Source organism: Anopheles coustani, chromosome 3, assembly GCF_943734705.1.
Source record: "Anopheles coustani chromosome 3, idAnoCousDA_361_x.2, whole genome shotgun sequence".
Classification (NCBI taxonomy): Eukaryota; Metazoa; Arthropoda; class Insecta; order Diptera; family Culicidae; genus Anopheles; species Anopheles coustani.
Window position 1 is genome coordinate 9,608,075 of NC_071288.1, and position 14,796 is coordinate 9,622,870.

Below are 14,796 nucleotides of genomic sequence, written 5' to 3' on the forward strand. Positions count from 1 at the left end.
GTTTGTGGAAGTACGAAACCTTTTTGAAAAGGATTAGTTGTTATCCACCAGTAGGAAAAGAGAAAAATATATGCTATCCTGACACGTTGTAGAAAACATACTTTTTAGCTTCTCTCTATCCTTTACGCATTTGTTTAGACATACTTGTCAGGTTTTTTTTAAGATACACCCATCCATGTCTCTCGTTTTTCGGGTCGGTTTCACGCAGCCGTCCGTTTCATCTCAATAATGTCAGAGTGCGTCCCACGTCGTCGTTTTTTTCCACCCCAGTCCCAGAACACCTTTAGCACTTTAGCCAGCAAGTGTCGGGAAAGAATCTCAAGATACACCGAGGTAATCGAGAAAGAAGACATGTGGCGTCTACGCAATCAGCCGCGCGCTAATAAGATGCCATTTTACGAGCCACTTCCGGTGCACATCTGGGCCGCCGTCCGGAGCTGGGGGGGGGGGCACATCAAACGCACGACGGAGTGTTCTTCTCCACCCGGTGCCAGGCAGGCATATTGCGGCTTCACTTCTGGAGACCGCATAGTGACACCGGATTTTTATTATTGCCCACCCAGGGACCAAACTTCCACACACTCACACACACATATATAAGCAAACGGGAGAATCACTCGAAGTATCGGTGTCAACGCCGGGGGTCGCTTGGGTGTACTTCCGATCTGATGGCGCGCGCTTGAAGGAAGAAGGAAAATCCCGGCCATAAATCGGACGGTCCGAATATACATTTCCCCCCGGGGAAGTGACGGCTACCGGGTGGAGAGGAATGGTCAGGTGTTGGGTGGATGTTTCGCAAATACCGAAAACATACGAGCGTACGCGGAAACTCTACGCTTTCGGAAGCGCCCCGAGTGCTGGTCGCCCCGGACTAATGATATGAAAATATTTACACCTCATCAGCACCGGGGACAACTCCAGCCTTGCGTCTCGGTATGGCCCACACTCCACCTTTCGTTATAAGTTTTCTGCGTCGAGGAAGAAGGTGGGTCTTACATCTATCACGACGACGACGCCAATGATGCGGCTCCGTTCTAATTAGTCCCCCGGGAAGAAATGCCATTACTGCCCGTCCAATTGCATGATGGATTGGGTTTGGATTAGCTAGGAACTCCTACAAGGAGAGAGAGAGACAGTGCCACCGAGATGTTTGGCAATTTGACGCAATGTAGGAATATGATTTCCCAAGGATCCATTACGTTCCATTTCCAGCTGACAAACCAGATGTAGATTTAAAGCTGTTTAACATGACATCCTTCCTTAAACATCCCTTAAATGTTCACTATAATATCTCAAGTCCATCGACTCACGTCAGCAACAGATCGCGCCGTTACGCCGTTGTTCGCTTGGAAGTGGGGAAAAGAAAAAATTTCCCACCGAAATGATTATGAAGTTGCTGCCGCATACTAATTTTCCCTGCTCCAAGCGTAACGAAGCAGCAGTTGCTCTAGTGTTTGGTAAAATCACCATTAACCGTGCGGGGACGCTAGGACGTCGGCGTCCGTTTCTACCTCGTCAGCGGCTCTTCAAAATGTCCTTTCGTTCCGGCATCAGTACCGGGCTCCGGCACCAGGCTAATGGTGCTTCAAAACGGTTCCCAGTCTTCTGCCGGAGAAGAATAAACTACCGCACTACGACTCTACGAAAAAAAGCGAATCCACACCGTCAGCACTACCACTACGGGTGTGTTTCGAGTGCTGGGACGTCAATGAGGACTCTGCCGGGGCTAGGGTGGACGGCTGAAGTGAGGTAAGTTTAGTGAAAAGAAGTAAATTTATCACTCACTCATTTGGGTGAGAAAAGAAAAGTGGAAGTAAGGCTGGAGAAAAATGAGTTTCCTTGTGACTCGCTCGTACATGGACCTTGGATGGTTTGTCCTTCTGGAGCTATTGTAGTTCGTCTGTCGAAACCGTCACCATCTTCAGCACGGTCCGTCACGGCACACGACCATCTTGAGCATCTTGTGTACATCGTCATCACCGCCCGGGAACGTGAATCGAGCAAGGACGACTGCGGATCCAAGACCCGACCTCTCTCCATCTCTTTGCACCTTTTGCCCAGCGAACCGTAACAGCGGATGTGTGCGCCGGGCGGAAAACTTCCGCAGAATCCAACGGGTAAATGAAGGAACGTTCGGTGTTCGCTTCTCTTAAAGCCCGTTGGAAGGACTTACTTTGCGCTACGCTCAATCATTGATCTAAGGGATGGTCGTCCCAGGTTTTACCGTTTTGCAGAAAGCCTCAAGCCTGGACGAAGGCCGGTTCCCCGCTCCGATCCATGGACTTTCCCGCTTTTCTTTTTGACCGTCGGCTAAATTCCGCACCGGCCATTAAGGAGCCGGGGCAAGAAAGAATGCCCTTAACTATGCCCTTTCCACCGGGAGATGGAACAATTGCAGCCCACCAGCCAGAAAGGAAGTGATTAGACTACCGGCGGAAGTTGCAGCACGGCGTGGCAAAGTGTCCAGATGCCTCAATGCCCCGTCCAGAGTGGACTACATTCCTCGTTGAGGTGAATTAGCCGGAAAAGGTAAAAGGTAAAAGGAAAACGAAAGCAAAAGTTCAAACCGAACCTATCTTGTGCCCGCTGGCGCTTCGCAACATCTCTTTGGAGCACTCGTTATCCCTGTGTGTGTGTGGGTGTGTGTGTGTGTGTGTGTGTGTGTGTGTGTGTGTGTGTGTGTGTGTGTGTGTGTGTGTGTGTGTGTGTGTGTGGGAGTAGAGTCTATTTTTAATCCAGCCCTTGGAACTTCTTCGCGGGGAATGCTTTTCAGAGAGTAGAGTGCGGCTGACTGTAGAGTGCGGCATGAGACGCCTGCCTGTCTATCAAGTAGGCTCTGCACTGGCGTCGCCGTCGTCGTTGGTTGTAGTATTCGCCTACTAACATCGAGTAAGGGTGGGTATATTCATAGCGATACTCGACCCGGGGCTGTGCCGTTGGGATTGATCTGACAGCTATCGTCAAACTGTCAGGATGTTGCGAAACCGAGAAAACCGACAACAACCGAGCACCGGAGGGAAAGGTGTGTGTGTGTGCCGCGCAGTGGGATAAAATTGTCTTTTCACACCATGGCCCTCCCATCTTCACAGTGTCACTGTTGTCTCCATGGTGTTTTGAATGTGGAAACTTTTTTTTCCTCCCCTTTCACTCGGCTATGATTGCGCGCGTTGAAAGCAACATCAGGAATATAAATTCCATCCGGACGGAGGTTGGGAAGAGCGGATGACGCCCCCGGAAGCAGGATACAGTAGCAGGAATTGAATTTCAAGAATTCTCGACACACTTCCGGCCCGCATGATCCGCACTAGAAACCGAAGACGGTTTGTGCTGCTTTCCGTGTCATCCGTTGGGACAAATCCGTGCACAATTGGCATGCGGAAAGTCTAGCTTTGCAGAATTCTTCAAGCTTCACCGGTATAGGATTTTTGTCGGCCTCCAAAACAGGGTGCGATGCAGTTGACGAAAGCGGATCCATCCCGTTATCCCCTTCCGGAAGGGATTTCATGCTGACGATGAGGAATTGATGCGAACCTTCCAGACCAACACATCCGCGTGATGCCCTTCACTCTTTTTAACGCTCTCGAACTCCGTTTCCTGCGCGGGGATGGATTATTTTTATCCGTTTGTTTTCTTTTTTCTCATCTCTTCACTACCGACAAAAGCGTGCTGCTGCCATGGACGTGGGAAGATAAATCACTTCCAGGGGAGGAGAGAAAAAAAACCGCCTTGTAAAGAGACCGAGATCGATAGGAATAAACAAAAGTTGGCGTTAAATGGATACCCCCCACCGGCTCGGAATGGCGCGGTGGAGTTGTGCGGAACGGATGGGTTTTCTTTTTGTTTTTTAATTTGTAATCGTTTCGTGCGGAATCAAAATATGCTCATTAATTTATGGCGGCGATGGTGCAATCGGAGTTTTCACAAGCCCACTGCACACAGAGTAAGATTAGCCGGCACTGGTTCTACTTGCTCTCAACAGCACGATTTATTTCGCCTGTTTGCGCAACCGACACGTCTCGTCGGTGCTAAATGTTTAGCCTCTTTGATGTACGGAATGAGTTGTTGTCCATGTTGCCATACCGGTTATTTGGTAAACCTGCGTACGGATATGCTAATGTTTGGTTCGATGCGAAAATTAATGACATGCAGTAAGAAGCAGACTAAAAGATTTTATGTAAACTGTTTTGAGAAAGGGTCGTTTAATATAAAATTTAATTCAACCAAAAACCATTGCACTTACGTTGCACAAGCTTCGGCTGTTCGCAAAACAGTTTGTACACCCAACATACAAAAACTTCCCGACATCGGTGCAAGCAAAACCAAATTAAATATTTACAACCCACTCCCCCCCTCCCGAAAACCCAAGGACTGCCAAAGATTTGTAAATATTTGATGGAAGCCGAGAGGTTCACGTTTGATTCGTTCCATTTGCGATACTCTTCGGAGAGTTCGTGGTCTGACGGGGGTCGTTTTCGTGCGCCTTACGCATGAATCAGCTGGGATTACAGTTTACCACAGTTCACGACCCCGGGCGCAAGCAGGGTAGGTGATCTTACTTTTTATTTGGTTTTACTATCGGACGGACGACGGTAAACAGCTAGCTGCTAGCAACTGCTCATCGTCGATACAAGGTTTTCTTTACCATGCGTCAATATCATCAATAATTCCCTCTACCAAATGCAGTTTCAGGTCTAAAGGATTGCGGGAAAAAGGGCTAGCTTGAGTCAATCGATTCAGGGACAAAGTGGCAAAAGGAAGGTTGTGGACGTTTCTAGGTTTTCTATAAATTAGTAATGATGAAAATACATGCACTAAAAGCGTGTGGAAAAGCTTAAGTTCTCGGTTGACTGCAGCATACATGAGGCAGTCCTCCGATGGAATGCAACATACATTCGGAAACGATTTTCTTTTCTGTCGCAGCCCATTAGCCGTTCGATGGTGTCCTGGTTTCTCAGTAATGTGACACGCTTTTCCCCGTCGCCCAACGGACCCGTCGCCAGCCACCGTTGGTAGCAGCGGAACGGGCACGTTGGCAGTTGTGATGCGCGCACGAGAGATGCCACCAAACCCACGGACGGACGAGCATAAAGCACCACTGCAGTAAGGTGCAGTAACGAGTCGCCATCGTCGTGGACGTGAAAAGCTGCAAGCAAGCACACGAGCAGGCAAGGCCACGCGCTGGCTGGCTGGGATGTACGAAGAACGTTTTGTCCAGCCGAACCGTGGCCCGATAGACGTACATGGAGGCAGCTAGTTATTGCCATTTATCATTCGACAGCGACCTTCACGGAGCGCCGGCCAGACAAGGTTTCTCCTGCGGCAAAACGCCACTCGCTGGGTACGGTTGTGCCGTGGAGCATAAAAATCCAACATCGAAAAACTGAAACCGCCCGAACGAGCTGCAAGTATTGTCGCATTGCTTTGCGCGAGAAAAATAACCGCAGTGTTAGGAGTAGAAGCAATATTTACAATGAGTTTGTAAAACGTTTGTAACCGTTGATGTCAACGTTGTCACTCTCTACACATGATACACTTTGAAGGGGGTTTCCGAAATAGAAGCTCCCACACACACACACACACACACACACACACACACACACACACACACACACACCGGGGGGAAGACATCGTCCCCGACGGTTCGGAAAAGAAATAGGTCACAGAGCACTCGAATGCCTAGGGAATCGATCGAAGCACCGTGCAAGAGGGCGTCTAAATAGCATTTCACCTGTCCACGTGTTTCCTCCCCTGCTCTGCACCGTAACATAAACCACCACCAATTAGACACGTCGTTGTGGTTCATCGCACACAAACACGTGCGTCGGCCGGGAGAGTCGTTTATTTAGTTAGCCGCGAAAATGCGTACCAAGGCCAGCACGGCAGCGACCCGCGCGCGTCTCACATGGCCCTACGACCGGGCCGGTATGCAACCCCCAGCCTTCCCCTCCCCCTCCCTCTCCCGGGGTATGGGCTGCACCAAGTCGTTGCCAGCTCCGGTTTGCGCCTTCTCGGCGCGGATCCGTTGGCATTGTGCGGCAATTTGTAGCGGTGAAATTCCTGCGCGCGTACTCGCGTCTTGCTAGTTTTTGCCGAAGCCAACCCTCGACTGTACGGAGAGGCCTTTCGGGCAGTGTTTTCTTGCAAATAAACAAGTTGTCTTAAACACACGAGAATTGGATGGCAGCTTGAATGGTTCGTTGCTAGAGAACATGCTTCAATTAGAAGAAGGCATTCGTTATGATGAGAAGGAATTTTAATTTCTTTAATTGTAGAAAATAAACACATTACTGAAAAGTAGTACAATAATTATTTCTCGTCTTATTCAATAATACAAACTTAAGGGTTTGCAACATAAATCACCCACATCGAATGCATTGCACCGTTTGCTTCTACGAGTTGCCCCACATTGGGACGATTTATGTCTTTGATCTTCTGTCTTTTTGTGTAGAACGAACAAAACCGATGGCAACGATTTAGGTTAAACATAAGATTTAAAACGCCATTGCCTTCCTTTTGGCACACTATTGAGATGGTGGTAAAAAAGTTCTCGTAAATTTAAACACTCACCAAATCGGTCCACAGCTCGTCAGATGAAGTACTTTCTAAGACAAACGGATTTTCGCATTTTCCTCCCTCACCGTGTGCCCCAGCCGTACGCTCCGCTTCACCCGGCCAAATGCGTCTGGTTTGCGCCAGACACATCGAAAAATCCTTCACTATCCCTCCCCCGTTTTTGCCACCCCGCACTGACCACGTGCGTTTCCCCCGGGGCGCTAGTTCTATTTTAAGTCGGACCAGAGGAGAAAAAAAAGCAACCCCAGAGGAATCTTTGGCGGACCCTCGGACGGCCGGCGTTGGCTCGGATGAGGTTTAGGTGCGAAAATTCCAACCAGACAACGACACCGGCGCGACACGGTAAGAATTTCCGTCCGTAATGCTATTATAATAATAATTCGGTCGGGATGGCGGTAAGTGCCGTCCATCTGATCTGCGTTGCCCATCCCTGGCGTCGCGCGTAACCGAAGGTGAATCGAAGACGTTGCCTCTCATGGGGGTTTCTAACTTCGTTTATGGTTTTTTTAGTTCTCATCTGGCGTAGGAGTGAAATTAGAAAAAAGAAAATCGTGCAGGTATTCGGAAGATTCCCAGCCCGTATTGCCATTGCGAAAGGGAGTGGAGGGTAATATTTATGCTGCTACGAAGCTACCGGCTAATGGTGCGAAGTTCATAATTTCTCATCACATAAACTACCGGCCCGGGGCGGGTTGATTGGTGTTTATGAAACATCGGAGATCGCGCTCGTAGGTCATACCGGTAAAAAAAGGTTTAATATTACGTTTACTGAACGCTTTTCAGCCCGCAATCTCATTCGGGGTTTGATTTGTGAATGGACTATACACGAGCCAGCAGTTCGGCTGAATCGCATTCCATGGCCGAATACACGTAAATATGTGAGTAGCACGAGTAGTTTGTTTGCATCGACAATAATGGCGCAAAACATCGTTTTAGTTTCCGTAAACAAACCAATCGGTTCAGCTGAGGTTGGTAAATACCGCAGCAATAGAAGTCCGTTGTAAATCATCCAGCTGCAATCGGATGAACGTTGTTTTCATACGATCAGCAAGATTGCATATTTTTCTTATTGTTAAATACGAATCCATTTCTGAGCATTCATTCTCCTAGCATTTTTTAGCATTCGCGTTTGAAATGTTCCAAAATCACTATATTTAAGACAGAGACAAGTAGTGAAATGAAACGATAAAACGAAAACATAGGTTCTCTATGCGATCCTACAATAATTTGACTACAATTTATGATTCAAAACAGTGTTTCTCCAGCCTATCTCGCAGGACCATGACCTCTCGTCCTGCTTCGATGCTTCTTGATCACCGATCTGTGCAACTTTTCCGAAGGTGAGAAACACAAACAGGCCACCGGTGGAGCAACACTTTCCATAAACTGCAATATTTATGGGAAGTGAAGAGGCAAAAGTCAATGAAAATGTTGCGCATCTCCGCACTCCGAGCAAAACTTCCAACGGCCAACGGATTGGACGTGATGGGTGGGTGAAAAAGGGGGGGAGCTTTACCCTACTGTTTCAACCGTTCCTTCCCGGAGCATCGCTTCGCGCACACCGTTTTCCACCGTTTTCGCGTGCCTACCTTCGAGCAGTTCCATCTCGCGGTGGTTCAGCTGTACGTTGGCCATCGTGCCGAGATCTAAGTGCGCATCGGGAAACTTACCTGTGCGGAGCGAAACGCGGGGAGAAAGGGGAGAGAAAAAAGAGAAGAAAAGGAAACGTAACATTAGAAGACTCGTTTACGTAACACCGGCACCGACCGGTGTTGTGCGTCTGTTCTATTTTTCTTTCGTTCGTTTTTTGTTTTGTTAACGTAAATATAGGTCTATAAAAATAGCAGGTGAATGAAAGCGAGTGTGGTGCAAGGATGGGCGACAGGGGGGGTGACCGCAACGAGGGCTGGGGGTGTTTGGAAATGGATGGAAGCCTAAGCCTGGCGGAGCATGGAGGGAGCTTCGCGTGACCAACATTCCTGGGCTAGGTGGGAGTCTTGGAGCAGTCGGGGCCATTTCTGATCACCAACGGCCAGCAGGGTCATAGGTAAAATAGTAGGAGGAGGAGGAGGGAGGAGGGGTTCAGAGGTTCATTAATCCATTGCACATAGATGAGGATCTTGAAAACAGTGCCGAGCGGCTCTATGTTCCATCGAGAAAAGTTCGTCAATCCTTCAAAATGTGTTGCATTTTAAGGGACTCTCTAATTTGTACGTCAACTCAAGACAACATACAAACCGTGTTCGAAACTCTTTAAAATTACAAACAATTTGTGAACGACTTAGCCATAATTCGAACATAACATGTTGCTATAATTTTGAAATATGAGAGTAGAAAATAAATCTAATGTTTCTCCCGTACAAGCAAACATTGATATATGATACTTTGTTATTAAACCGTATGAAAGCATCCGAGAAGGTAACATAACCCGCTCGGGGGAGTGGTAAGAGTTCTAATTAGTTCTACGGCATCGTTTACCCACTCGGGGCTAAGAGTAAGTAGCATTCAAAAAAACATTCACCTCAACAGTTCACCCAAAAAGATCTTCACCAAAAGCAAAACTTGACGAAGCTGGCGATTTGTTGGTTTCTTTGCACCCAAAGGTAACTGCCCGCTGAAAAGGAAAGCTACGAAGGTGAACGAGTCACAGATACCGTCCAGAGATTATGCTGTTTTCTCTCCAACATGCCAAGCCGTCTCCAGGGTATCATACATTTCCATATTTTATTAACAACCTTAAGAGGAACGGTTGTTGCCTCCGAATTTCATTGGCCTAGGTTGAGCATAAAACAAAACGAAGCACCCTCCCATCGATGGATCGACGGTGGTTTGTGTGCTGCGAAATGGGCTGAATAATGTTGGCAAATTGTGTTTCGGGTGCAATGAGAAGCTTCGGGGCTTTTGTGCAAATTTTGGGAGAATGCAAATGTGACTTCGGATGAGCACAAACGTTCATGGGAGAAAGGATTCTAGGTGGAAGCCCCGTTTCTGGGCATGGATGGCTGTACTGGTAAAGGTCGTGTTGAAATAAGACAGATTCATGAGGAGAAGAAGATCTTGGAATTTTCCTCTGGGGAATTAGAAAGTTCTCCAAGATTTTTTATCGAACGATCGAAAGCTGTAAGACAAATATGGTAAATTGGGAGCTTGAAGAGTGGAGTTCGTAACTGAAGTCTTTCAAATGCACTATAGCCGATATTATAACCAGTATTATATTTCACGCAAGAGCTCCCTTAAATACATCGAGCCAAAGGCAATACTATGTACTCGTGAACGAGTGAAAGCGTTGCGCAAAAACAAGAAAACCAATTCCATGTCATATGTTGTTTTCAAGCATGTTACTATTGCATGCGGTGTTGTTTTAGGTTTTTTTTTCGCTTGTGCTCCTATCATCAATCTTTCACTTCCTCCCAACCTACCCGACGATGCAATATCAATCATACACACAACGTTTGAAAACTGGATATTGATCAAACGACTTCAAACAATAAGCCACCTCACGCCGTTGCGCATGAGGGGGGAGCCAAATCATGCTGCCTGAAATTTGCAACTGGCAAAAAGCATGCTCTCAGAACGACTGCAGTACGCACCACACTGCCATAACGATATATTTATTGCGCACAAAGCAGAAGGGTGTGAAGGGTAAAAAAATCCATCTAATTGACACTTGTTGCGGGGCGGTCCATTTGGCACTGGCTGTTTTTTTTTCCTCTCGCCGAGTTCGGATGTTCGGCAGTGACAGAGTGGAAGAGAAAACCGATAAAAATGATACCACGACGACAAGCGTCGCATCTGATACCGGCGGCCAATCAGAAATTGATATCAATCGTGTTTTTATTGTACATCACAAGGGGGGTACGATCGGTTTCTGCCTCGATTAAATTGAAGCTCGCTCGTCACGCAACATTGTGTGTGAATTGGGGAAATTGTGTTAAAGTGGCGCTGATTGGAAAATAAAAGCTGTGGCGCTTTTTTCTCCACTGAAAGAAGATAGAATCATCAAATCATCAAAGCAACCAATATTTAAAAAAAAAAACGCTAGTTTGTTTTGAGAATGTCAAATCTGCTCATGTTTGTGCATCACCATGCGCCTCCTTTAAATTGTCGACCACCAGGCGCCTCCATTAAGTGTTTTATTCGATCTTCTTGGAAAACTTATAACAAAAATATATTAAGTGAAGTGGGTAATACTGAACTCAGAATAACATCGAAATGTTCAGAGAGTGTTCGATTTCACATTGAATAGACACTAATGAGCATGCATTGATAGCCAGGTTGTAGTCATATTTCGTAGCTATTCAATGGATCATTAAGAAGATTTATCAGATGTAGAAAAATATTCGAATTTGGTTTAGAATTACACGCGACACAAATGTCGCAATTCCATGGTGGGGACAGGGGTGATATTCATACTGTTGGCGGTGTATATCATGTCTCAAAATGCATAATTATGTTATTCATTTTAAGAAAAAGCGGTGGGTAAGGAAACTCGACCTAAATCTAAAGACAAATCCTCCAGATAAACGCTTTCACTGTGTGAATTGAGACTTTTTGCTATCCACCCTTCAACAAAAACCAGGACATCATAAGAACCGAGCCGTGCTGAAGCGTGGATCATACATTCTCTCGCGACATAAAACAACAGTTCGGGGTGAGTGGAATGGCAAGTATGAAACAAAAACTAGGCCAACAAACAGTTCGATTTTATCCACCCCCCATTGCAAGTGGTGGAGTGGTTCGAAGGGCAGCCCTACGCTGCACTCGGGATCAGGCGCATGTGCTTTGGGAGCTGGAGTCAAGCAAACCGTGGCCCCTTGCTTCAGGCAGGGTTCTACCAACACGGCACGAACGACAATGAAGGATAGTCACACTCTAGGATAAACTCTTGTTTTTCTATGTGGCGACTAAAAACTATCTGGGGGAAAGTTTTCCCTTTTGATTTTTTTAAACCTTGGTTTAAAAGGAGTTGCCTTAGTACCTCATCTATGAATGTAAGATATAAAACCGCTTTGCTCAAATGGCTGATGTTTTGCTTTCCCATTCCACTTGCGTTTGTTTATTTTTTCTAGTTTTAAATAAACTCGTTGATAGAATCGTTATAGTGCCAAACGCGTTAACCTAACGATTTTCATAATTATAACACTCGGCTGCTAAAGTCGATCACCACAGTGTATGTGCTTTTGTTCGGCATGAAAAAATTATGTGCAAGCTTAACACACACACACACAAGCACAATCAACGGCATATCATTCAGCAACATTCTGACTCCCTCCCCCGGGGGGGCGTTTTATGCTTAATGAGCAATTTGGCTGAGGACAGCATTTACCGAACCCCGTGCAGCTGGTGGGCGTGATCATGGAGGGTCATTAATTATGCAAAAGGGATTTCCCGCGATGCAGCGCGAATTCGGAAGGGTAAGGCAATTTCCTACCACGATTCGTGCCCCGTTTATCATGCTTTATGCACCACACACAACCGCTAAATATGTCCTTGAGTTTCTTCCTTAAGTGGGTTATAGATGGCAAAGCTTATACTTATACTTATCGAACTTATCGAAAAAAAGTGTTACGTCTAAATATAGTGAATCGAGAAATGGTGACGTGAAAATGTGCTGAACTATGACCGTTGTGGTAAAATAAAATATACTAAAAGCATATTCACAAATTATAATGTGACTGCTGGCAACTTTTCCCGTGTTAACTGTTAGTTTTGTACAGATGGAACTGAAAAAACCCTTGAACATGAATATAAAAAACACCTTATAGGAAAGCATCTACATAGAAAAGGGATTAAAATATCATTATAATAGTCAAAAACCGATAAAAAGAAATTATTACGGTGATAAATACAATAAAACGGTAGTTTATGAAAACGATGTTAATAAAAAAGATAAATCTGAGTTGAAAGTGTTTATTTTTGATTTTCTTTATGTATGTCGATGATGAAATACGATGAATGGCTTCTCGGTGTGACCTGTACATGCCCGTCCCGTAGTACTGTCTCATCTCTTATTCGGTGTTCTCCTCTTTCGATGACTTTCTGGTTATGGTAATCCATTCGCGTTGGCAACAGCAAGCAGCAGTGAAAAGTGGTGGCAGTAGCGAACCGGACAGCTCTTTTCTCTTCCATTTCCCATTGATGTGTGGAGCGCGTTGTGTATTTAATACTTTTTGGCGGAAAACAGTGAAGCGGGTAGTGATAGAAAGCGCATGTAGAAGAAGAGGTAGTGAGTAGAAAGGCGTAAAGTAGTTGGTGTCACCAGGATACGTCGCGAGTGTGCTTAGAAGGTTGCCTTGCCCGTTTTTTTTTGACTCTTGATAGCGGTGTCAAAGATTTCTGGTGGTTGTCGCATTTATTTGGCGCTCCGTCCGTTCCATCTTTCTTGCGGGCGTGCGTTGGTGTGTATGTGTGTGTGTGCTGGCTTCGTTCTCTTTGGCAGCCCGGAGTGTGGCGTAGCGACAGTTGCTGCTCGACGGATTGGCGGTGGCAGATGATGAGGATGATAGTGGTGAATGTTTTGACGGTTTTTGGTTCAATGGTGAGAATGGTGAATTCACATGCAGATGCGTCGAAATGTGGCTTAGAGGTTGTTTCATTGTTTTTTTTTCTATTTGCGTGTTTTGCCTGTCTCCATTCCTGTATTGATTCATTGCTCAGCTGATCGATTTTTCGCGCTGGCGTTCGTAAACAAAATGGCCCCGGGCAAGAGAACCCCAAGTTTGTTTCTGGTTTATTTCGTTTTGCACATTGGCTCATTGTTCTGTTTGTACTGTGATGATAGTTTGTTTTGGCTTATTTTGCATTGATCGATTCAAACGAAAAATTTGCCCTTGTTTTGCCCAAAACGATTGCGAAAGTTATTTTCTTATTTTTTGGTTTTTTGTTTTGCTTGCTTGCTTGCTTGCTTGCTTGCTTCTGACATAAATTAGGCATACGGAAAAGAAAGTTGATGTACTGCACTTTAGTAGTGGAAGGTTTTGGAAGAGTGAAAACTCACCGAAACCGGACTTCTGCTGAGTGTACTGATGATGTTGATGGTGGCTGTGGTGGTGATGCTGTTGTTGCTGTTGCTGTAGCTGTTGTTGCTGTTGTTGTTGTTGTTGTTGTTGTTGTTGTTGTTGTTGCTGACTGTGATGGAAGGCAATACTTTGCTGCTGATGCTGCTGAGCGAGAGATTGCTGTTGTGCGTAGCTATTGAGCTGTGTGCTTCCATTATCGTAGTGGTGGTTGGCGTTGCCCACCTGGAAGGACGCTCCGTCGGAGGCTTCGAATGGGAAGCGCTGTGAGGCGTACGGCGAGCCCGACTCCTGGGCAAGCACGGACGATAGCATGTGGTGATGTTGCTGCTGGCCAATCATGCTGTCGGAGGGGGAGCCGATCGGCGTGGAAGTCGATCGGAACACCGGACCGGCGTCGACGTGATTCGTCGGCGTTCCGATGATGCTGCTGGCGACACTGTTCTGCTGCTGTTGCTGCGTGTGGTGGTGGTGATGAGGATGCTGCTGATGGCCGTGTTGTTGCTGATGGTGGCTGAGCTGGTTGATGCGCGCCATCAAACTGTCGCCATTGCTCAGCAGACTGCTGTTGCTACCGGTGCTGCTAGCAACGGACGAGGCGCTTCCGTTCTGGTGTTGCTGGCTGTGGAAACTGACGCGATGGTGTTGCTGGTGGTTCGCAGCACTACCCGGGCTGCTATTGTTGCGCTCATCGTGTAGGGCCGAGCTCAGCTCGTCGAACATAAAGTAGCCATTGTTGGTGTGATCGGGTGAATTTTCCAACGACGAATGGCTTCCGTTCGCCCTCCCACTGTCTTGGCGCTGTAATGTGCCATATTGTTGTTGCTGCAGTTGTTGCTGCTGCTGCTGCTGCTGCTGCTGCTGCTGTTGTTGTTGGCTTGCGGTTATCATTTGGCGCCTTTTTTATGGCTTCTCGCGCAAACACACCGTCGCGTACGGATTTGCCGGCCGGACGGAGCAACGGTCCGGAAAATTAACCACCGCAAGCTCCCCTCAATCGAAAGGCACACACACAAACACACGCACGCACGGCGCAAAAAGGAGCGCCGATCTGTTTTCCTACAGCAAAACGCTACTGCCACTCCGTAACACCGATCGCGACCGCAACGCTGTTCCGGTGGTCGGTTTTCGTGGGTTAATTTTTAAAGCCCACCGCTCTCTCTCTCTCTCTCTCTGTCTATCTAACAAGGTGAACAGTAATTGAAGG

The 14,796-nt window shown here is 46.7% G+C and overlaps 1 protein-coding gene across 1 annotated transcript in view; it reads right to left on the bottom strand.

Moving 5' to 3' along the window:
• The window catches only part of LOC131260652 (RNA-binding protein Pasilla), a 69,014-nt gene that overhangs the window by 17,889 nt on the left and 36,329 nt on the right, over positions 1-14,796 (bottom strand). The window contains exons 3-5 of the mRNA XM_058262431.1: positions 13,815-14,423; positions 13,571-13,772; positions 8,163-8,243 (exon numbers count right to left, since the gene is read on the bottom strand). Of these exons, the coding sequence (XP_058118414.1) occupies positions 8,163-8,243; positions 13,571-13,772; positions 13,815-14,423 (892 nt within the window). The remainder of the gene's footprint in view (positions 1-8,162; positions 8,244-13,570; positions 13,773-13,814; positions 14,424-14,796) is intronic.